The 23,474-nt window shown below is 59.4% G+C and overlaps 1 protein-coding gene across 1 annotated transcript in view; it reads right to left on the bottom strand.

The window, feature by feature from the left end:
- The window catches only part of LOC135273592 (obscurin-like), a 64,712-nt gene that overhangs the window by 10,891 nt on the left and 30,347 nt on the right, over positions 1–23,474 (bottom strand). The window contains 18 exon segments of the mRNA XM_064372781.1: positions 4,858–5,034; positions 10,172–10,298; positions 12,431–12,560; positions 12,910–13,012; positions 13,399–13,566; positions 17,610–17,723; positions 18,246–18,423; positions 18,576–18,695; positions 18,697–18,735; positions 19,007–19,322; positions 19,994–20,167; positions 20,631–20,713; positions 20,910–21,110; positions 21,641–21,777; positions 21,899–21,931; positions 21,934–22,017; positions 22,771–22,841; positions 23,171–23,231. Coding sequence (XP_064228851.1) covers positions 4,858–5,034; positions 10,172–10,298; positions 12,431–12,560; positions 12,910–13,012; positions 13,399–13,566; positions 17,610–17,723; positions 18,246–18,423; positions 18,576–18,695; positions 18,697–18,735; positions 19,007–19,322; positions 19,994–20,167; positions 20,631–20,713; positions 20,910–21,110; positions 21,641–21,777; positions 21,899–21,931; positions 21,934–22,017; positions 22,771–22,841; positions 23,171–23,231 — 2,316 coding nt within the window.

Here is a 23,474-nt window from a genome sequence, read left to right as displayed (position 1 = left end):
CCAGACAGCTGGGGAAAGGGGCGTGGGTGATAACAGAGACCTCAGACACCTGGGGAAAGGGGCGTGGGTGATAACAGAAACTCCAGACACCTGGGGAAAGGGGCGAGGGTGATAACAGAGACCCCAGACAGCTGGGGAAAGGGGTGTGGGTGATAACAGAATTTCCAGACAGCTGGGTAAAGGGGTGTGGGTGATAAGAGAAACTCCAGAAACCTGGGGAAAGGGGTGAGGGTGATAACAGAAACCTGAGACACCTGGGGAAAGGGGCGTGGGTGATAACAGAGACCCCAGACACCTGGGGAAAGGGGCGAGGGTGATAACAGACACCCCAGACAGTTGGGGAAAGGGGTGTGGGTGATAACAGAATCTGCAGACAGCTTGGGAAAGGGGTGTGGGTGATAAGAGAAACTCCAGACCCCTGGTGAAAGGGGCGAGGGTGATAACAGAGACCCCAGACAGCTGGGGAAAGGGGCGTGGGTGATAACAGAGACCTCAGACACCTGGGGAAAGGGGCGTGGGTGATAACAGAAACTCCAGACACCTGGGGAAAGGGGCGAGGGTGATAACAGAGACCCCAGACAGCTTGGGGAAGGGGTGTGTGTTATAACAGAGACCCCAGACATCTGGGGAAAGGGGCGTGGGTGATAACAGAAACTCCAGACACTTGGGGAAAGGGGCGAGGGTGATAACAGAGACCTCAGACACCTGGAGAAAGGGGCGTGGGTGATAACAGAAACTCCAGTCACCTGGGGAAAGGGACGAGGGTGGTAACAGAGACCCCAGACACCTGGTGAAAGGGGTGTGGGTGATAAGAGAGACCACAGACACCTGGGGAAAGGGACGTGAGTGATAATAGAGACCCCAGACAGCTGGGGGAAGGGGTTTGGGTGATAACAGAGACCCCAGACAGCTGGGGGAAGGGGTGTGGGTGATAACAGAGACCCCAGACAGCTGGAGAAAGGGGCGTGGGTGATAACAGAGACCCCAGACACCTGGGGAAATGGGCGAGGGTGCTAACAGATACCCCGGACACCTGGGGAAAGGGGCGTGGGTGATAACAGAAACTCCAGACACCTGGGGAAAGGGGCGAGGGTGATAACAGAGACCCCAGACACCTGGTGAAAGGGGTGTGCGTGATAACAGAGATCTCAGACACCTGGGGAAAGGGACGTGGGTGATAATAGAGACCCCAGACAGCTGGGGGAAAGGGTTTGGGTGATAACAGAGATCCCAGACAGCTGGGGGAAGGGGTGTGGGTGATAACAGAGACCCCAGACACCTGTGGAAAGGGTCGTGGGTGATAACAGAGACCCCAGACACCTGGGGAAGGGGGCGTGGGTGATAATAGAAACTCCAGACACCTGGGGAAAGGGGCGAGGGTGGTAGCAGAGACCCCAGACACCTGGGGGAGGGGGCGTGGGTGATAACAGACCCCAGTCACCTGGAGAAAGAGGCAAGGGTGATAACAGAGACCCCAGACACCTGAGGGAAGGGACGAGGGTGATAACAGAGACCCCAGACACCTGGGGGAAGGGGTGAGGGTGATAACACAGACCCCAGACACCTGGGGGAAGGGGTGAGGGTGATAACAGAGACCCCAGACAGCTGGGGAAAGGGGCGTGGGTGATAACAGAGACCCCAGACACCTGCGGGAAGGGGCGTGGGTGATAATAGAGACCCCAGACAGCTGGGGGAAGGGGCGTGGGTGATAACAGAGACCCCAGACAGCTGGGGAAAGGGGTGTGGGTGATAACAGAGACCCCAGACACCTGGGGAAAGGGTCGTGGGTGATAACAGAGACCTCAGAAACCTGGGGAAAGGGGCGTGGGTGATAACAGAGACCCCAGACACCTGGGGAAAGGGGTGTCGGTGATAACAGAAACTCCAGACACCTAGGGAAAGGGGCGAGGGTGATAACAGAAACCTCAGACACCTGGGGAAAGGGGGGTGGGTGATAACAGAGACCCCAGACACCTGGGGAAAGGGGCGAGGGTGATAACAGAGACCCCATACAGCTGGGGTAAGGGGCGTGGGTGATAACAGAGACACCAGACAGCTGGAGGAAGGGGTGTGTGTGATAACAGAGACCCCAGACAGCTGGGGAAAGGGGCGTGGGTGATAACAGAGACCCCAGACACCTGGGGAAAGGGACGTGGGTGATAACAGAAACTCCAGACCCCTGGGGAAAGGGTCGAGGGTGATAACAGAGACCCCAGACACCTGTGGAAAGGGGCGTAGGTGATAACAGAGACCCCAGACAGCTGGGGAAAGGGGCATGGGTGATAACAGAGATCCCAGACACCTGGGGAAAGGGGCGAGGGTGATAACAGGGACCCCAGACAGCTGGGGAATGGGGTGTGGGTAATAACAGAAACTCCAGACAGCTGGGGAAAGGGGTGTGGGTGATAACAGAAACTCCAGACACTTGGGGAAAGGGGCCAGGGTGATAATAGAGACCCCAGACACCTGGGGAAAGGGGAGTGGGTGATAACAGAATCTCCAGACAGCTGGGGAAACGGGTGTGGGTGATCAGAGAACCTCCAGACACCTGGGGAAAGGGGCGAGGGTGATAACAGAGACCCCAGACAGCTGGGGAAAGGGGCGTGGGTGATAACAGAGACCTCAGACACCTGGGGAAAGGGGCGTGGGTGATAACAGAAACTCCAGACACCTGGGGAAAGGGGCGAGGGTGATAACAGAGACCCCAGACAGCTGGGGAAAGGGGTGTGGGTGATAACAGAATTTCCAGACAGCTGGGTAAAGGGGTGTGGGTGATAAGAGAAACTCCAGAAACCTGGGGAAAGGGGTGAGGGTGATAACAGAAACCTGAGACACCTGGGGAAAGGGGCGTGGGTGATAACAGAGACCCCAGACACCTGGGGAAAGGGGCGAGGGTGATAACAGACACCCCAGACAGTTGGGGAAAGGGGTGTGGGTGATAACAGAATCTGCAGACAGCTTGGGAAAGGGGTGTGGGTGATAAGAGAAACTCCAGACCCCTGGTGAAAGGGGCGAGGGTGATAACAGAGACCCCAGACAGCTGGGGAAAGGGGCGTGGGTGATAACAGAGACCTCAGACACCTGGGGAAAGGGGCGTGGGTGATAACAGAAACTCCAGACACCTGGGGAAAGGGGCGAGGGTGATAACAGAGACCCCAGACAGCTTGGGGAAGGGGTGTGTGTTATAACAGAGACCCCAGACATCTGGGGAAAGGGGCGTGGGTGATAACAGAAACTCCAGACACTTGGGGAAAGGGGCGAGGGTGATAACAGAGACCTCAGACACCTGGAGAAAGGGGCGTGGGTGATAACAGAAACTCCAGTCACCTGGGGAAAGGGACGAGGGTGGTAACAGAGACCCCAGACACCTGGTGAAAGGGGTGTGGGTGATAAGAGAGACCACAGACACCTGGGGAAAGGGACGTGAGTGATAATAGAGACCCCAGACAGCTGGGGGAAGGGGTTTGGGTGATAACAGAGACCCCAGACAGCTGGGGGAAGGGGTGTGGGTGATAACAGAGACCCCAGACAGCTGGAGAAAGGGGCGTGGGTGATAACAGAGACCCCAGACACCTGGGGAAATGGGCGAGGGTGCTAACAGATACCCCGGACACCTGGGGAAAGGGGCGTGGGTGATAACAGAAACTCCAGACACCTGGGGAAAGGGGCGAGGGTGATAACAGAGACCCCAGACACCTGGTGAAAGGGGTGTGCGTGATAACAGAGATCTCAGACACCTGGGGAAAGGGACGTGGGTGATAATAGAGACCCCAGACAGCTGGGGGAAAGGGTTTGGGTGATAACAGAGATCCCAGACAGCTGGGGGAAGGGGTGTGGGTGATAACAGAGACCCCAGACACCTGTGGAAAGGGTCGTGGGTGATAACAGAGACCCCAGACACCTGGGGAAGGGGGCGTGGGTGATAATAGAAACTCCAGACACCTGGGGAAAGGGGCGAGGGTGGTAGCAGAGACCCCAGACACCTGGGGGAGGGGGCGTGGGTGATAACAGACCCCAGTCACCTGGAGAAAGAGGCAAGGGTGATAACAGAGACCCCAGACACCTGAGGGAAGGGACGAGGGTGATAACAGAGACCCCAGACACCTGGGGGAAGGGGTGAGGGTGATAACACAGACCCCAGACACCTGGGGGAAGGGGTGAGGGTGATAACAGAGACCCCAGACACCTGGGGAAAGGGGCGTGGGTGATAACAGAGACCCCAGACACCTCGGGGAAGGGGTGTGGGTGATAAGAGAGACCCCAGACACCTGGGGAAAGGGGCGTGGGTGATAACAGAGACCCCATGCACCTGGGGGAAGGGGCGAGGGTCATAACAGGCTCCAGACACCTGGGGGAAACAGCTTGGGTGACACACATTGCGGGCTCTCTAGCAGCCAGTCTGGTCTGGTCTGTCTGGGTCACTGGCTGCTTCTGACCCCCTCCTCCATCTGCTCCTTTGACCCTCTCTTCCCCCCTCCTCTCCCTCTTACTTCTCCCCTCTCTCCTCCTGTTCTTTCTCACGCCCCTCCCCTTCCTCCTTCCACTGAGGAGCACGGGGCACCTGAATTGGCTACCACAGGCCAACCATGGGAATCCTCTGGCTTCTGGAACAGACTAAGAGCAGGAGGAACCTTCCAGAACCGATTCTGTGCGTTGATTCAGATGGGGAAACTGAGGCCAAGCAAGAAGTAGGCTTTGCCCAGGAGCCCCCAGTGCATGGAGCCACTGGGGTTCCAAGTCGGGGTCACTGGGGCCTGGCATCTCATGCCCATGGGATCGGCAGCCCTCGTGGTGTAGTCAGGGTTGGGGTTAGCCCCTGGGGGTCTTTGTGGTCGGCATCCATCTGGGCCTCACCGCGTGCCTCTGAAGTTCCGGTGACTGGGGGCTGGGAGCCGGCTTCCTGGAGTGCAGGTGCCATCCCGGGGCAGGGGCCAGGGCCAGTGAGGTCCCCTGTGGAAGGCCCTGGCACCTTGGAGCCCAGCAGTCACTCCAGGATGGATGTGACCTCCTGGTCCACTTTCTCCAGGGTGGCATCTGTAGAAGTGGCAGATGAGTGCAGAGGGGCTGAGGCCCAGGGGTCCGGGATGGCTATAGCCTGCAGAGGGGGCTCTAGGAACCTTGTCCCCAACCTCGAGACTGCCCAGCTGGACCGACACTGGACTCCACCCCCGACCCACACCCCGCAGGAGGCTGCCTGGAGGTGGAGGCCTGGGACAGAGAGGGGAAGGAACTGCAGACCCACACTGCAGCAGGCACTTCCTCTTCCTAGAGCCCCTGAAACCTCAGGCCCGTCCTCCCCAGGTGCCTTCAGGAGAGTGTCACCACCTCCGGGAAGCCGCCGGGCCTGAATACTTGGCCCTGGCCCTGGCTCTGCCACTGATCACAACTCCCCGACCAGAGCTGGCCTCTCCTTGAACCTGGGCACAGTCTGATGCCAAGCCGAGATTAGAGGAAGCTTGGGTTTGGTGGGTGTCCCGGCAGCATGGCACGGCCCTCTCTGGGGATGGTCCCTCCCTCCCAGGGCAGCCTCTGCCTGCACTCACCTGTCAGACAGCTTTCTGTCCTCCACCTGTCACCCAAATCTGCCCTCCTCTCTGCCTACCACCCTGCCCCGGCCACCCAACCTGGCCCGTTGCTGTGGCCAGAGTCCTCCGGAGCCCTGCTGGGCATGACCCCACTGGCAGCTCCCCCTAAGCAGCCTCCCCCGACCTGACCTGGCCACCAGCCCCCAGGCACCTCACACTTGGGTCCAGCAGGTCACCTGCCCCAACCCTCCCTCCTCATTTGTGTACTCAAGCCCCTGCTGCACCCCCAGTCAACAGCCTGGAGAGGAGACACGGGCTGCTTTCTACAGGACCAGGGCACCCTCCTCCCCACCCTCCCCACTCCAAGGCGGTCGGCAGGACCCCTTGGCCAGCCTCAGGGCTGGAGGGCTTGGGGTCGTCCTCTATTCGTGCTGGAATTGTCCAGCCAGAAACAATGAAGTTGACCCCTGATGCTGAGAGCCCAAATCCCATGGGGTCACCGCATCCCTGCATCTGCCATGACAACCTCCCTGGCTGCCCAGGCCTGGGGAAGGCCTGCCTGGTGCCCAGCATGCCAGGAAGGACTGTGATTAGCTGTTCTGACCATGCCTTGTGTCCCTGTTGGTGGCTGCATGGCCCCTGATGGGAAGCAGCTGCCTCAGGTCCACTTGGGGACCCTAGAATGGGTGGGAACCCCACAGGCAGTGGCCAGCCAGGGACCTTACAGTTGAGGGCTGGTGAGGGTAGGGGCTCCCTTGAGGGCTGCAAGTGGAGGGGACCCAGGACCGTGCAGTGGAGAGGCAAGGAGAGTCAGAGAGGTATGCAGGAAGCCACTTTATTCTTGCCAAGAGACAAGGGCTGCTGCCCACACACAGACCCCGTGTCCACCCTGCAGAGAAGGCCAGGAGGCCCACAGAGCTGGAAGGCACCCACCCAAGGGTCTCAGTGGCCAAGACTGCAGGAGAGGTGTGACCATGGAGGGCGCTAAGGGCCTGGGGAAGGCAGTGAAGTGTCGAGTTTCTGTGGGTACCTGCGCAGTGCTGACAGAGGGCGCTGAGGGCCTGGGGACAGGTCAGTGATGTGTGGAGTGACTGTGGGTACCTGCACAGTGTTGGCAGAGGGCGCTGAGGGCCTGGGGACAGGGCGGTGATGTGTAGAGTGACTGTGGGTACCTGCATGGTGCTGGCAGTCAGAGGGTGAGGACCACAGAGGGTGCTGAGGGCCTGGGGACAGGGCGGTGAAGTGTGGAGTGACTGTGGGTACCTGGACGGTGCTGGAAGTCAGAGGGTGAATGTTATGTGAGCAGGTGGGCAGCAAGCAGGTGGCTGGGCCACACGGGCATGCTGCAGGCAGGTCAGTGGCATGCAGGAGGCACAGCAGTCAGAGGAAGGCTAGAAACACGCCTGCACTTACATGATGACAGTTTTCTTGGGGACTTTAGTCTCCTGCTCAGTGACTATAAAGAAGGCAGTCGGAATGGTGAGGGTTACAGACCAGCCAGGGCTGGGGGCTGAGCTATCTGAGTGGCACAACAGTGGAGTCACCGGCTAAGCTGTCCCTGGCCAGGCTGTCTGCTCAGAGCCCCAGTTCCCTGGTCTCTGATGTGGAGGTGACAATGCCTGCTCTGAGTGGCTGCAGAATGAGGACTGAGGACAGTGCATCCCCTCATGAAGGTGGGACTCTCTGTCCCTCACAAGGGTTTTGCAGGGGCTGTGGGGAGAATGAGGGCCCTACCTATGCTCCCTGCACAGAAATCCCAGCTTCTCCTTTGACCTATGTCCCGAGGTAGCCCTGTGAAACTGTCAGACCTACAATCCCACTTCTCAGACATAGAAGCCGAGTCCTGGAAGGGAAAGCAATGGCCTGTGGCTGCACAGGGAGCCAGCAGCCACACTGAGGCTGAGACATTCAGGGCCTCTGTTACAAAAAATCCTCAGGGGGAGGGACTCTGGAGTCCTGAAAGTGGCACATCTGAGCTCTGTGGCACGAGGCCACACAAGTCCTGCCAAGAACAGCCCCAGGAATGCTGCACAGAGTCCTGAGCTCCAAGTGGGCGGGCAGCCCAATCTCCCTACAGGAGCAACCTCGGTCCACACACCCCATAGTCTCTCCTGCTTTTCCTGGCTGCTTCCCTCCCCAGAGCCAGCAGGATGAGGCCTGCGGTTCCGGTGATGGGATGGGATGCATCTGGGATCAGGCAGCTCCTCCTCCCAGTCACCTCAAGAACTCTTCCCCTGCAGCTCCTGGGCAGAATCATCTGGGCACAAAGATGGCGCCTCCCATCCCTGGCCAGCTGGCTAGTGGGCAGGCCATGGGCCACCACTAGCCTCGCATCTCCATGACCCTCCTCACCACCCCTAGCAGGAGGCCCAGAAAAGTCAAGTGATGTGGCCTGGGGTGCACAGCCTCACAGCTCTGGGTTGGGGTGGGGCACTGTGTGCTTTGCTAGACGGCCATGTGGAGAAAGGCTTTACGCCCATCTCAGAGGAGGGGCACATGTATGCCAGGGACTACCCACATCTGGTGGGAGCCACCGGTGCTGTGCATTTCTGTGTGTGCATGCACGTGTTCACGTATGTGTAGGTGTGTATTTCACACGGAGAGAAAGCGCTCATGGGAGGAGAGAATGCAATCCAACCAAAACGCTGCTTGTGGTTTTTTTTGAGACACAGTCTCACTCTTGTCACCCAGGCTGGAGTGTAATGATATGATCTCGGCTCACTGTAACCTCTGCCTCCCGAGTTCAAGAGATTCTCCTGCCTCAGCCTCCTGAGTAGGTGGGATCACAGGTGTGCATCACCACACCTGGCTAATTTTTGTATTTTTAGTAGAGACGGGGTTTCACCATGTCGTCAGGCTGGTCTCAAACTCCTGACCTTGTGATCTGCTCGCCCTGGCCTCCCAAAGTGCTGGGATTACAGGTGTGAGCCCCTGTGCTCAGCCAAGGCTCTGTGTGCCTGGACTAACCTGACCCCAGAGAAAGCTGGTGTGTCCGCCACCTGCTGGCCAGTGATGGAAACTGCACAGAGTGATGGAAAACCCAGGGCCTCCCCCATCATCCTCCCTGCACTTGGGGCTGAAGCCTGGTGCTTCTGGGCCCATACACTCCGGGCACCATCACTCATGGACCTAAACTGCCACCTGATCGGCTGTGGACCTGGGTATTTGCAACCATGGGAAGGGTGCAGCCATGTGCAGCATGGTTCACGAGTGAGGGGGCAGGGCCCGTTCGGGCTGCAGAGCTGCCAGGTTAAAGAGGAAGCAGCAGGCAGGGGTTAGAAGCGGGGAGGCGTTGGCGCCAGCTCCAGGTTCTTCACGCTGAGGTGCCGCCGCCCTGTCCAGCACGGGTGGCCTCTCTCCCTGCCACCCCTCCTCCAGACCCAGAGAGAGACTTGCTATGACTGCAAAGGACACTCCTGTCACCAGCAAGAGGCAGCCCCATGTGTCCCTGCTGGCACTTCCGTGGCCACAAGAAACGGGACTCATGAGAGGCTGGAGTGCGGTGGCTGCAGAAGCGGTTCTGTGAGGTGCTGTGGCCACCAGGTTGTGGGGCTGATGGAGGTCACGGGGCCCCAGAGACACGTCAGATGTGGGGCACTCACAGTGGGGGCGGAGGAACAAGGACTCCTGCCCGGCAAGGGAGGGGTCTCCCTGAGGGTCATGGAGGGCATCAAAGATGGCCAAACTCTGTGGGACCCAGATGGGCACCCGGCTTTCAGACACTGTGCCCCGAGAGACAGTTGAGCTGGGATGGAGTAGCCAGTGTTTACGACTTGTAGGACACACGTTCCAACCCATCCACAGTGGGAGCTGTGGCTCCAGCAGGTGTCCCTCCGCTTTCATGTTCCCAGGGATGGGAGGCTCATCACCTGTCTAGAGGGGCAGCTCCAACTGGGAGCCCACGATGGATGCCCGATGACCCCCTTCCCACCCTGGCTGCCCCTGCCCTGAACAAAGCATCCGGGAGGAGTGAGGTGATGCGCCCCACCTCTCCCTCCATCCCTGCTGATCCCCCCAACACTTCATCCCTCACCTTCCATCCCTGGTGAGGCCATTCTGCAGCCCAAGGCTGTCCCAGGATCCCAGAGCAGCCCCAGACCAGGCCAGGTGCCTCCACCGCCAGCCCTACCCTGAGTTGGAGGGGCCAGGCCCCTGATACCTGCCCCTTCTCCTGGAAGCCAAGCTGGGGCCCAGCTGCCCGGCCTCCACAGAGATGTCCTTCCTACTGTTCCTGCTGCAATCTGCCCGCTGCCAGCGAGCTGCCCTGGGCATAGGCCTGGCCTCCACACACACGCTTCCCCTCCCCAGGATGGCAGCAGGGCTTTGGGAATGACATCCACCCAGAGTGGCCTCTCTACCTCCACCAGGGCTCTGGGCTCAGGGCCCGCCCTCCACCAGCCCACACAGGTGCTGCCTCCAGCCAGGGGCTGGGACCTGGGACCTGCACGTGGCCCACGGCAGCCTTCCCATCTCCCATCTGTGGCTCTCCTTGCCCCAAGATGTCAGCCCAGCTCCTCCTCCAGAGTCCTCCAGGTGGCAGATCCTGACTGGGAGGGGTGAGAATCTCATGCCGCAGGACACGGCCAGGCCCGTGAGGGTCCAGCCTGGGTCTGAGCTGTGGTGGTGAGGGCAGGGGTGGGACTTACCTTCCGTGGCAGCCACGAGCTGCTCCCAGTGGTGCTGCTCCCTGTGGTGCTGCTCCCGGGCCTGCAGTGCAGGGCTCTGAATGCGCAGCTCCGCCCTGGCCCTTGCAGAGCCCAGCTGGTTTACCAGCTGCAAGGACAGAGGGCCGGCTCAGAGCCCATGGCTCCCCACAGGCAGGGCCCTCTCCCTGGGGCCACGCTGGGAGCATGGGCAGCCCCCACCCTGGTGTGTCTCCCCCAAGGGGAAGGGCCTCGGCCAGCCTCAGCATCCCTGGGGGACCCACACGGCCCCACGGCCTCTGCAGTGTCAAGGATGCTCTCCGTCTGCCCTGTCCACGTGTGGCTCTGAGCATGGAACATTTGGCCGGGGCATAGACTCTTTAATTTAATTCTATGTATTTTTTAGAGATAGGTCTCTTTCTGTGACCCGGGCTGGAGTACAGTGGCACGAGGTCAGCTCCCTGCAGCCTTCATCTCCTGGGCTCAAGGGATCCTCCCACTTCAACTTCCAAGTAGCTGGGACCACAGGTGTGCACCACTGTGCTTGGCTCATTTTTTAATGTCTTTTTTTTTTTTTTTTTAAGAGACAGGGTTTCAATATGTTGCCCAGGCTGGTCTCAAACTCCTGGGTTCAAGCGATTCTCCTGCCTTGGCTGCCCAAATTGTTGGGATTGCTGGCGTGAGCCACAGCACCCAGCTTTGGATTTAACTTGAGCTGATTTAAATTTAAATGTAAATCCCCATGTATGGCCAGTAGTGATGGTACTAGGCAGTGCAAGTCAAGAGCCAGGTCTCTGCTTCAAGAGCGAGAGCACCACACGGGAGGGTGGTGGCCAGACAAGTGCTCCGGGAAGAGTCTGGAGCCCGGGGCGCCCGCAGTTGGCACACAGCCACCCTGACCACTGCAGGCCTTGACAGACCGGAGGACTGGGCCCTGCTGATACAGGGGCTGGAGCAGAAGGCAGCTCTGTCCACCCACAGACTGGACGTCTCCACAGGGAAAAGGCACCTGAGTAGGGCCAGGCTGCATGGGATTACTGACACTCCATTTGACATGAACGACAAAATTCATGAGGCTACACCAGGCCCCCTAAAGGCAAAAACCAAGTGGCATCCTTGAAATGGCCAGGGAAGCAGGGAACAAGGCGTCCAGATTGACATGGGAGCAGAGGAGAGGCTTCAGGGCAGAGGAAGAATAAGGCCAGGGCATGGAGCAGTGGTGTGACCAGGGATGACAGTGACAGTGGCCTGGTGGCCCCCAGACTGTGATGGGGGTGACAGTGGCCTGGTGGCCTCTGGCCTGTGATGGGGAGTGACAATGGCCTGGTGGCCTCTGGCCTGTGATGGGAGGTGACAGTGGCCTGGTGGCCTCTGGCCTGTGATGGAGGGTGACAGTGGCCTGGTGGCCTCTGGCCTGTGATGGGGGTGACAGTAGCCTGGTTGCCCTCTGCTTGTGATGGGGAGCGACAGTGGCCTGGTGGCCTCTGGCCTTTGATGGAGGGTGAGAGTGGCCTGGAGTCCTCTGGCCTGCGATGGGAGGTGACAGTGGCCTGGTGGCCTCTGGTCTGTGATGGGGAGTGACAGTGGCCTGGTGGTTTCTGGTCTGTGGAGGGTGACAGTGGCCTGATGGCCTCTGGTCTGTGATGGGGAGTGACAGTGGCCTGCTGGTCTCTGGCCTGTAATGGGGGGTGACAGTGGCCTGGTGGCCTCTGGCCCATGATGGAAGGTGACAGTGGCCTGGTGGTCTCTGGCCTGTGACGGGGGGCAACAGTGGCCTGGTTTCTCTCTGCTTGTGATGGGAGTGACAGTGGCCTAGTAGCCTCTGCTTGTGATGGAGTGACAGTGGCCTTGTGGCTTCACCTGTGATGGGAGGTGACAGTGGCCTAGTGGCTTTCTACCTGTGATGGGTGACAGTGGCCTGGTGGCCTCTAGCCTGTGATGGGGGTTGATAGTGGCCTGGTGGCCTCTGGCCTGTGATGTGGAGTGACAGTGGTCTGGTGGTCTCTGGCCTATGACTGGGGGATGACAGTGGCCTGATGGCCCCCCACCTGTGATAAGGGGATGACAGTGGTGGCCTGGTGGCCTCTGGCCTATCATCAGTGTGTAGCAGTGGATATGGTGTTCCGTGGCCTCTGCTGAGAGGCCCTCCCTCACCTTAAGGACAGTTCCTGGGTTCTTCAGCCCCTCCATGATGACACCCCAGAGGATGGCCGGCAAGGAGAGCCTGGGCCCCAGGGCAAGGCCCCTTGCTGCACCACTCACCTCACACTCATAGAGCACCAGGTCCTCCTCGCTGGCTACCTGGATCACCAGCACCAGCAGGCTGCTGCGGGGATCACTGAGCATCTGGATCTTGCTGCCAGGGGTCAGCCGGGCCCCATCTTTGTACCACCTGGAATCTGCCCAGAGGGCACATGAGGTAGGGCTCCGGCCACCCTCTGCCTATGTCCTGTCTGAGGGCCACCCCCGGCTGTGCTCCCTGTGCTCAGGACCACACTGTGCTGCCCCCAGACCCCCAGGGTCCTTAGCCCACCCTTCCAGAAGCCAAGACCCAGCCTGGCCGTGTCCTCCTGGCTGAGGGGCCCACATCCAGAAAGATCCAGAGTCCCCAGAGACCATTCTCAGCTGAAGACTGGTGGCCATGTCCAGCCCACCCCTGACCTGGGAACACGCTGTCCATGCCCTGTGCCCCAGGCAGGAGCCAGCCCCCACACCCATCCCCAGGCAGGCCTGGGCCCCACCTGATCTGCGGGTGCAGCACGCCTTCAATGGTGCAGGTGAACTGGGCGTCCTCTCCCTCCACAAAGGGCGAGGCCCGGACCTTGTTCATGAACCATGGTGGGACTGTGGGGTTGTGGAGGGGAGAGACAGAGACAGAAAGACATACAGAGAGACAGAGAGAGAGGTGGAGAAACAGACACAGAGATAAAGATACAGAGATGGAGAGACAGAGAAATACAGAGATAGAGACAGATAAAGACAGAGATGGAGAAACAGAAAATGACGTACCGACACAGAGATCAAAGGACAGAGAGACATACAGACAGGGAGATACAGACACAGTCACACACAGAGAGCTGCCCTGATGACGCTGAGGGTGATGCCAGCAAAGGGCTGCAGGTCCCACCTGCCAATACCCTCTATGAGCCCCCGGCAATCCTCGCTGCAGCCGGGCCTGCCATGGTGGGCAGTCAGTGCGGCTCCTCCCCTGGGCAGGCCTCCGGGCTCACCCTGCACCAGGATCTTGCCCAGGCTACTGCCGGTGCCAGCGGCACTGGCTGCGAAGCACATGTACTGGCTGGAGTCCACACCGGTCAAGCTGTCCAGGATGAGGGCACACGAGCCATCGGGGTCCTCGATGAGGATGTGCTGGGGGTCCACCTCCACTGGCTTCCCATCTGGAAAGGATGAGCAGGAGCCATCACTCAGGTGGGGACCCCGAGGGCTCACCCCATCAGGGCCGAGACGCTGGGCCTGGCCTGGTGGCTGTGATCATGGGTGGGGAGGGGATGGTGGGCCCACAGCTGTGGCTCAGGGCCAGGCTCCCGGCCGGGTCCAGCCTCCAGGCTGACCTGCAACCCTGGATGCAGAGGCTGACTCGAGCTCCCCTTAGCACTGCGTTTCTGTCTCAGTTTTTCTTTGTGTTCCCATCTCGGGCTCAACCTCTCTTTGCCTCTGTCTCTGCCTATTTCTACTTTCTGTCTGTCTCCTTGTTCTGTCTCCCTTTCTCTCTTTCTGTCTGTGCATTTTGCCTTTCTGTCTCTGTCTCTTACTCTCTCTTTCTGTCCACCTTGGCCACTAGCTCGAGGCAGGAGCCAGGCTGAGGGACCTGAGCACCACAGAGGCCATCCCTTAGGGGCAGCTGAGCCCTTGGTCACCCCAGCTCACGCACTTGACCCCTCTTCACTCCTTCCTGCCCAGCCTAGGGACTTCAGCCCCTTCTCAGAATAACTGCCCACACCCCCTCCACGCTTCCTCTCCCTGCACCTGCCCCTGCAGGGAACACAGTGGCCCACAGTCTCCCCAGGGCAGCAGGGGCCTAAGCCTCATGCCCACTCCACTAGCCCCATCCTTGTGCCTCCAAGTGCATGGCCTTCTAATACAAATATCTGAAGAATGTGAGGTAAATCACCCTGCTGTGAACACGCACTGACCACACCTCTCTGGCCAACGCATGCTTCCTTCCCGGGCGAGGGATGGGAAGGCAAGGTCTCTCAGTGCGGAGAACTCCTTCCCACATGTAATGTCCAAATGGATAAAACGGCATCAATTCACATTCCAGTAGGGCCGGGTGTGTGCCACAGATTGCTTAAATCACAAAGGGCATGACCAGCACTGACTTCTGATTTGTATAGAACTTTAACATATATGTTCTTAGAGACGGGGTCTTGCTCTGTTGTCCAGGCTGGAGTGCAGTGGGGCAATCATGGCTCACTGCAGCCTCAGGTGCACTGCCACGCCCAGCTAAGTTTTTAATGTTTTTTAGAGACAGGGTCTCACTATGTTGCCCATGCTGGTCTTAAACTGGGCTAAGTGGTCCTCCCACCTCAGCCTCCTACATAGCTGGGACTACAGGCGTGAGCCACCCTGCCTGGCTCAGAAATAACTTTAATTTTTTTCAAAAACCCTGTAACCACCACCTCAGATCTCCACACCCCTTGACGGCAACTACAGGAAGCAGCTGTGCTGACGCCTCAGTGCCTCTCATCCCATCCCCGCTGAGCCCATCCCATGGGCTCCACTGGCAGCTCTGTCCTCATCTTGCTTCGAGAAAACACTTCTGCCTGGAATTCAGATTGCACATTCAACCTCTGAGCAAACACACAGCCAGGTTTAGAATGGAGCACAACACCAACAGTGGAGGGGAAAGAGGAAGGAGCGTGGAGCTGGAGATGCCCGGCTCCCTGGCTGCCTTGCAGCACACGGGGCACAGGGCAACAGAGGGAAAGCCTTCCACTCCTTTCCCAGGAGACGTTGTTTCTGCATCCCAGGTAGGAAGTCTTCTGCTGTCTCCAGAGCACAGCATGGGCTGATGTACCAGCAGCCCCATCAAAAGTGCTCTGTGCCTCCTAAGAGTCAGAGTTTCTCTCCCATGGGGCACCCCTTGCATGTGGCTAACACCTGGCTCCAACACCTCCTCACGGAAACCGGGGTGTGGGTAACGATGTGAGACCCTAAGGCAGTGCTGGTAACAAGTCTTGGTCCCCCCCAGACAGCCAGGTTTGAGTGGGCTGAGAGCAGACAGGCTGCAGCACACGCTCTGCCTTCGGGCTCCACACCATGACTCCCGTGCACTCTGGGTTTCTGAGAGTCGTCATTCTGCCCACTGGGGTCTCTGGCAATGGGAGGCACCCCTTGGGGTTTTGGACTTGTTCTGTCCCCAACATGGCCACCAGACTCACCATTTTTGAAAATCAGCCCTCAGCATGCCACAGGACTTTGGTGGAAACCACACACCTGACCCTGCAAGGGCTGGTGACTATTTTGGGGTGGGCCAAGTGTATAGTGTTTATGAACATGCATGTGTGTTATGGTGTGTGGCTGTGTACATATGTATATGCGTGCACTATCCATGTGTGCACAGATGTGGTCTCTAATATGTATACTTATATATGTGTGCAGTGTGTGTACATGTGTAGCCGTGTGTGAAGTATGTACATATGTGATGTACTTGTGTGTAGTGTGCCTGTAGCCATGTATGTGCACAGTGATGTTTGCATGTATCTATGTATATATCTGTTGTTGCATAGGCGCAGGTAGTGTGCACCGTGCATGATGCATGTGTACGTGGCATGTACATATGTGTACCTGTATACATATTCATGTGTGGTATTTGCATATATGTATTATATACCATGCATGTATGTGTAGTATCTGTGTGATGTGTATCTATGTATAGTACATGTATAGTGTTAATATACATGCATGTGTAATGCATGTGTGGCATGTATGTACATATGCATGAGATGTACCATGTGTCTCTGTGTGTGTCTCTAAGTGTGTGCACAAGTGTGTGTAATGTGTACATGTGTAAATCGTGACAGGCCAACCTGCACATGCATGAGGGGTAGAATGGGAGATTCCACAGTTCCAGGGACCCCGGCAGCCCTGGGCACCCCTACCCACTCCCTGGCTGGCTTCCTGGGCCCCACCTCCCTGGCTGCTCCTCCCCCTGGGTTCGCCTCTTCTCGCCTCTGCAGACTCTGGAAGTAGGAGCTCTCAAGCCTGGGTGCTAGGGCCTCACCCCTCCACACGCAGTCTGCATCAGCTGGCAGGTCAGATGATCTGCGAGTCTGACCATTTGTGGTCTCTGGCCACAACCTCTCCTGAGCCTTACTTGCACTTCTCCAACTGCCCTTCGGCCCCTCCGCCTGCATCCCCACAGGCATTGACTCTGCAGGGTCCTCCCAGACCTGGTGCTTCCTCCTCCCACCCAGCCCGTCTGCATGCCACCCTTTGTCAATGGAACCCCCACACCGGCAGATGTCCAGACCCAACGGTGCGCACATCTGGACACCAAGCTCTCTCCACATGGCCAGCCACCCCATCGACAAATGGGCCAGCTCAGCCTTCAACACACCCCTGGAGTCCACAGCCACCTGAGCCCAGTCCCCCAGCTCCCAGGGTGGCTCCCAGGCTGGCATCCCAGGTCCCCTCTTGGCCCTCCCCAGCAGGTTCCTGACATTACAGCCAAGGTGATAGATGACAGAGCCAAACTGTGTCCCTCCGCTGCATAAACCTGACACAGCTCCAGCCCAGGGGAGGATGGATGCTGCCCAGAGAGAGGCCCCCACTCCTGGGAGGTAACCTCGGGCTCTTGGGATGTCCTGGCTGGTAAAAATGACTGTTCCCACATGGGACCATCTATGCTGACCATGGATTTCTGAGATTCCCGGGGTCCCTGGCCCATGCAGCACTAGCTTGGCCTCCCAAAGGGCTGGAGCCCAAGGCCCGCTACAGAGCAGGGAGCCACGATTCCATGGCTGAATCTGCAAAACCCTGGACACCAGGGCTGGGGAAACCACTGGTTGGCTCCACCCCATGTGTGTCATGTGCTGTCGCTGAGAGAGATGACGCCCTTGGAAGGGACACCCCGAAGCCCGTGTGTAGTGCCTCCCGGATCTTTCCCTAGGCGGCTCTCCCAGCCGCTACTTTAATTGGGCCCTCTGGCCACAGTCAGACCTGACCGTGTGACTAATAGCTTTGCAGAGCCGAGTCCTCCTCGAGATCCCCTGACTCCCCCCCTCTCCATGCCTCTGCATCTCTGGGTCCCTGCCATGCTGGAAAGTGGGTGGCAAGTGGATGTATGAGGCCTGTCCTTCATGCCCCAGACACCTGGCCAAACCCCACCCTGGGCTCCTAGCCCTCACAGCCCATTTCTTTCGGCTGGCAGGGCCAGCATCTGGGACAGGAAGGCTGTGGCCCCCGGCTCTGGGTTTACCTTTGTACCAGCTGACGATGGGCTTGGGTGTGCCTGTGACGCCACAGGCCAGCTTGACCGTCTCGCCCAGCTCGGCGGTGCAGTCGGCCAGCTCCTCTTCAAAGTCTGGGGGCCCTGAGGGCACACACAGCCCTCAGTGCTCTGCAGGGGGATGTAGGGCTGTGGCACCCCCAGGTGCACCTGGCAGGTCACCTGCCCTGTGCCACAAGCCCCACATCCAACAGTGTGGCCACTATGGGAACTGTCCCTTGTCATCCCTCATCCAAGGTCCCCATCTGGAGTCAGGTGCATGAGGCAGGTGTGTGTTTAACAGAGACCAGGATGGGCCTGGGGAAAGATCCTGTTCACACCCTGGCTGCCAGACCCTTCACGGCCCCTGACACAATCTGGGTGGGTGTCCTGTACTTGGGGCTCCCACAGTGTCCCCCACCTCGGGTCAGGGCTGACTCAACACCCAGCCCCAAGGCTCCCCGTGAGGCTGTAGCTGTTACACGCCACAAGCTGGCTGAGCTGTCTGTCCTGGGACCGAGCCCACCCCTCACACCCACCTGGGCAAGGACCTGTGTGGCTGCAGGAATAGGCTCAGGTGCCTCATCCCAGCTAGGCCCCCGCCCCCCCGGGGAGGTGGATGCTCACGCCGCACAGGCAGGGCCAGACGTTGCTGGATGCCACAGATCTCCTTCACCCATGAGTTCTTGATAATGGCCGTCCAGGCCTGCAGCAGGTACTTGGGCACCAAGTCCTCCCAATCCTGCCACACCTCAAAGGCACGGTCGTCCCCCTCCAACTGGTCATTCAGGTCGATGCTGCTCAGCTGCGGGTTGGGGAGGGTGTCAGCACAGGGAGGGACATGGCTGGACCGTCCCCAACAGATGTGGGCCCTGGAAAGGAAACACTCAGGCCACCCCGGACCAGTGGCATCACCGCACAGCCGAGGAATGGGGACCCCATCCAGCACCTGCAGACCTTCATCATGTTCCAGAACACGTAGCTGAAGGTGTCAGTGCGGGAGTCCCGCCGGGGCTTGCAGATCACCAGGTGGTTGTGGAAGAGGAACACGTGGCAGTTGTGGCCCTTCCAGGGCATGCAGCCCCCCCGGCACACCCTCCCACATGATGAAGTGGCCCTGGGGAAGGTGTGGGCTGTGGTCAGCCTGTGGCCAGCCAGGAGACCCAGCGTGCAGACCCCACAGCCACCCAAGGGCCCAGTGCCCTGCCCGACTCATGCACGTGCCCCTAACTCCTGGCAGCACCCCACACCCACCCACATCGCCTGCGCCCCATCTGCAGCCCTGCCCCCATTTCAGAACGGAGGCCCAAGGGGGCCACAGGGAGGCTGTGGGCAGAGGCTCTGATGCACGCAGGCCAGGATGAGCCTTGGAGGATGGCTGGGCTTACTGAGCCTTCAGAGGGAGCCCATGAGCTCAGGCAGGGCACCTTGTAGAACTCCTGGATGGCTGTGCTGACGACCACCGACTCAGCCTGCACGCACCCTACCAGGAACTCCAGGTACTGCTTAAAGGCCGCCTGGTTCTTAATGAAGCACATGGCCACGTCGTCATCCGTGTCACACTGCCGCAGCTCCTGCAGGAAGCTGCCATGGAGGGGGATGGCATCAGGACTCAGCCCGTGCCCCATGGCCTGGCCCTGAGCCCTCACCTCTGGGAGGAAGCTGGCCCCTGCACAAGGGCTGTGGCCCTGTGGCTCCTGGGACCTGAGAGTGTGTGTGCAGACAGGTGTGGGCATGCAAGGAACTGTTTGTGTGCCATGTACAAAAGCACACATGAATATCATATGCACACATTTGTGGAGGCATGCACGTGTATGAACATGCATGTGGCTGCACACACAGGCAGGTGGTGGGGGAAGGAGACACTGTGTGCTTTGTGCATGTATACACAAGTGTGCAGATGAAAGGGTGTGCAAAAGTGCATGTGCATAGGTGTGCATAAAGCATGGAGATGTACACGAGTCCACGTGTATAATGTACACAGGCATGCCCATGTGTGCACATAGGTGATGTGCACGTGTATGTGGGTGTGTGCATGTGTGTGCATCTACAGATGTGCATGTGTCATGCACATGGGTGTGTGCTCTTAAAGACGGTACATGCACACATGTATGTGTTCATGTGTGTACATGTGTGAGGGTATGCATGCACATATCAGCAGTGGGCAAGCCACAGGCCTTCCCATGAGTAAGCCAGGTACACACGTCTGGATTTCGAGGGAAGGTGCGCCAAGGGGTAAATCAAGTCAGCACAGGTTCTCTCCCTCTTTGGCTCCAACCCACCTGCAGGAGGCCTGGCCCCACAGAGCATCTGCGCATGGATGCTGTGTGTGTGTGTGTGTGTGTGTGTCTGTGTGTCTGTGTGCCCCCACCCACCTGCTGTGGAAGCGGCTGATGTCCTGTATGTTGCGGAAGATGACTGCTTTCTGGCTGGCCACAGTCGTGGGCACATGGGGGTGGCACTCCAGGTGCTACAGGTGGTGACTCTGCAGGAACTGCAGCTCCTCCACAAAGGCCTGTTGGGAGCTCAGCAGCTCCTGGATCACACAGCTGGGCGGGAGGGAGCCACTGTGAGGGACCCTGGAGCTCCTGCCTCCTGCACAGGGACTGCGGGCCATGAGGCCCGGCTCCCTCAGCTGCTAGATTGAAGCACCTCCTGCCACCTGCAGTCTGTCACCTGCTCGCAGAAAGTGGGAGAGCAGGTGCAGAGAGGCTCCCTCTCTAACAAGGCAGGCCCCAACACCAGGAAGCCACTCAGCTGGGTGCCACCAGCGAGAGGCCGGGAGGGCAGCTGTGGGAACCCAGGCAGCTCTGGGCCTGCTCCACTGTCCTCAGCCCCCACCCATCCCCAACAGGCTCACACAGGAGCAGTGTTGCAGAGGCCCCTGCAGAGGAATCAGCGTGACCATGACCCCAAGACCTCCAGTGCTGGGGCCTGAACCAGAGCTGCTTTGGGAGATGGTCCAGCTGGTGGGATGCCAGTGCCGCCGCCTCAGGCCCGGCAGCCGCTCACCTCAGCCTCGTCTTGTACTCACCTTCAGACACTGCCTCCCCAGGGAACTTGGGGGCCTCGGTGGCCCCCCACTCAGGCAACAGCTGGTAAGGGAGAGGAATTTGTGGTTGGGGTGCTGAGCTCTGGCCTTGCCTTGTGGGGACTGGCTCTTGCCGCTCAAATTGGGATGACCCTCCCAGGGCCTCTGGGACCCCTGAGGACCCTCCTGTCTGGGCATTTGGATGACCCTCCCAGGACCCCCGAGACCCCTGAGGACCCTCCTGCCTGGGCATCCAGTACCTTGAGCCTCTTGTCCAGGTAGGCTGGTGACACCCAGCCCTGCCGCAAGGGGCTGGACTTGGTGGGCTTGGTGCAGACCAGCCAGCGCAGCGGGTGGGTGGCATCCAGGACCTCCACATACTGGCCTTCCCGCAGCACAGTGGCATCCTGCTTGGCCCCCAGGGGCAGGTAGTCATCAGTGACCATGTAGATATCAAAGATCTGAGAGGGGTGGGGGTGCTGAGGTGGTGGGACCCCGGAAGTGCCAGTCAGGCCTGCCAAGATCCCCAGCCCCAGGGCCAGGCTACCCAGAGTCATTGTGCACAAGCAGAATAGCAGGGGTGTGGGAGGCCTCCCCTGCCTGACCCCGACCCCACAGGTCACCACAGCCCCGGGGGCTCCAGGCCTGGGCTGCCTACATTCCATTACCTGTTCACCATCTCCCCACTCCAAGCCTATCCCTAGCCCTAACAGAGTGCCTGGGACACTAGAAGCCTGACACACATTCTCCGCTGAAGGAATGAAGGAGAGAATGAATGAACCAAACACCCCTCCCAGAAGGCAAGTCTCTGCTGGGGCCTGTGCAGAGAAGGCCCTGTTCTTACCAGTTCCTGCCTCCTGTGCACCCTGTGGGTCCCCCTCCCTGGAGTCTGATGGGAGTCCTGCCTCCTGAGCACCCTCCACCCTGCACCTCTCTTCAGGAGGGTCAGAACCTCTCCCTGCCCTGCTCCCAAAGGGTTCCAGCCACCTACCTCACCTCAGGCATCCCCATCCTCTGACTCTGAGGAAGACCCCTGGACGCCGGAGGATGGCCATGATCGGCCATGCCGGGGGAACGCAGATGGCGTCTTGGACTCGTCGCTGTTGCCTCCGGGCACCTGTAGCTTGGCTGGGGGTGCAAGGATTATGTCACCCCGGCCTGCTTCTGGGTCTCCAGGGCTCAGGGGCAGGCCAAACACCCACCATGGACACACCCCAGAGACCCTGGCACACGGGCCGCTGCCCCTCACCCTGCGTGATCTTGGCCGATACCATCTTGGTGGGGAGATCAGTTTCTGCAGGAACTCCTCTGTGCCCACCTTGGCGAGGGATAGGTGGCCCAGGGCCTCCTTGGCAGCCAGAGGCTCTCCTGGGGGTAAAAATGCTCTGCTCAGGCAGCTGCATGCCCCTCAGATGTGCAACAAGGCACCCCATGCTGCAGGCCGGTCCTGGGCCCTGGGAGCCAATGGTGAACAAAGGGCCGAGGCCTCCCTGGCATGGTGCTGATGTCCAGCAGGGAGATGATGAGACTGTGGCTGGCAGGGCAGGGGCCGGTGGGAACCCACCAGGATGAGGAGTCACTCTGGCTCATGAGCATCAAGCCAAGGCATGACCAAGGGGCTGACAATGTCCAGAGACAGGGCACAGCAGGAAACACCAGGGGACAGTGGATGAGGGGTGCCGGGGACAGAGCTGGCAGAGGCTAGACCGGCGCATGAGGCTGCAGGAGGAGCTGTGGGGCCAAAGCGGGGCTGTGCTGCTCTGTTCTCAGTGCCTGGCACCCAGGTGTCTATACAACCCTCTGGATGTGAGCTCGTGTCCAGGGCTGGCCCAGGGACCCCACAGGCTCCCGGATCCACAGGGATCAGATGTGGCTCCAACACTAACCATGCCTCAAGTCTAGGCCACAAGAACATGGGTCGGTCCTGGCTAAATGAGCAGATGTCCTGGAGCTACACTGCCCAGGAGGGGCCTCTGAGGCCTGGAGCCACTCCCATGCAGCCTCCTCCCTGCCCCTCAACATCAGGGGCTCAGCCACCCCTGGGCAGCCTCCTCCCTGTCCCTAGCATCAGGGGCTCAGCCACCCTGGCCCCTGGCAGGCACGCACCCACCCTGATCATACCTTTCCTCTGCCCCGCATGGTCAGCCAAACCCACAGGTTCCAACCCCTGTGCTGAGACGGCTTGTGTGGTCCTAAATGGGTGAAAGGAGTGTCCTGAGGGGCCTGAGCTGGACCCCACCACCCTCCGTCCTTTGAGCTCCTGACAAAAAGAGGGTCTGGAGGCTGCAGGGAACGGGGCTCCATGCCAGAGAGGCCCCAGGGAAGCCCTCATTTTGTGAGGGAGAAACTGAGACACAGAGAAGGAAGAGAACTAGCCAAGCCACATGGCTTGCATGGGGCAGAGCCAGGACATGCTTGGGGACAGGTGGTCTCCCCAGGGACAGCGCTGTCCTGTCCCCCACTCCTACAGTGGCCTCCCTGACCCAGACTGGACTAGCCTCCAGGGACAGCCCTCACTCACCCCTGCAGGAAAGTGGAAATCAGTGCTTCCTTCACTTTCTCCTGCTCCTCTGCCTTAGGCACTATCAGGAGGACCGGGTGAGCCATCGGGATGGGGCTTCTGACCCCAGCACATCTGATTCTGGGTTTGGACTGGGTCCCTCCAAAGCCCTGAGCAGGGGCTGTGCCCGAGCCCACCTCCCCAACCCACCTCCCCAACCCACTCTTGGCCTGAGGTCACCCCAACAGTGATGGGAGGGGAATGGGTTCTCCTGTCCTCCGAGGGGCTGAGCAAGGAACAGGACACGGGGGCTTCAGGAAAAGTC

Source organism: Aotus nancymaae, unplaced genomic scaffold, assembly GCF_030222135.1.
Source record: "Aotus nancymaae isolate 86718 unplaced genomic scaffold, 86718_ANA_hifiasm-v0.15.2.pri h1tg000008l, whole genome shotgun sequence".
In the NCBI taxonomy this organism is placed as follows: domain Eukaryota; kingdom Metazoa; phylum Chordata; class Mammalia; order Primates; family Aotidae; genus Aotus; species Aotus nancymaae.
This window is presented reverse-complemented; position numbering and strand designations above follow the sequence as displayed.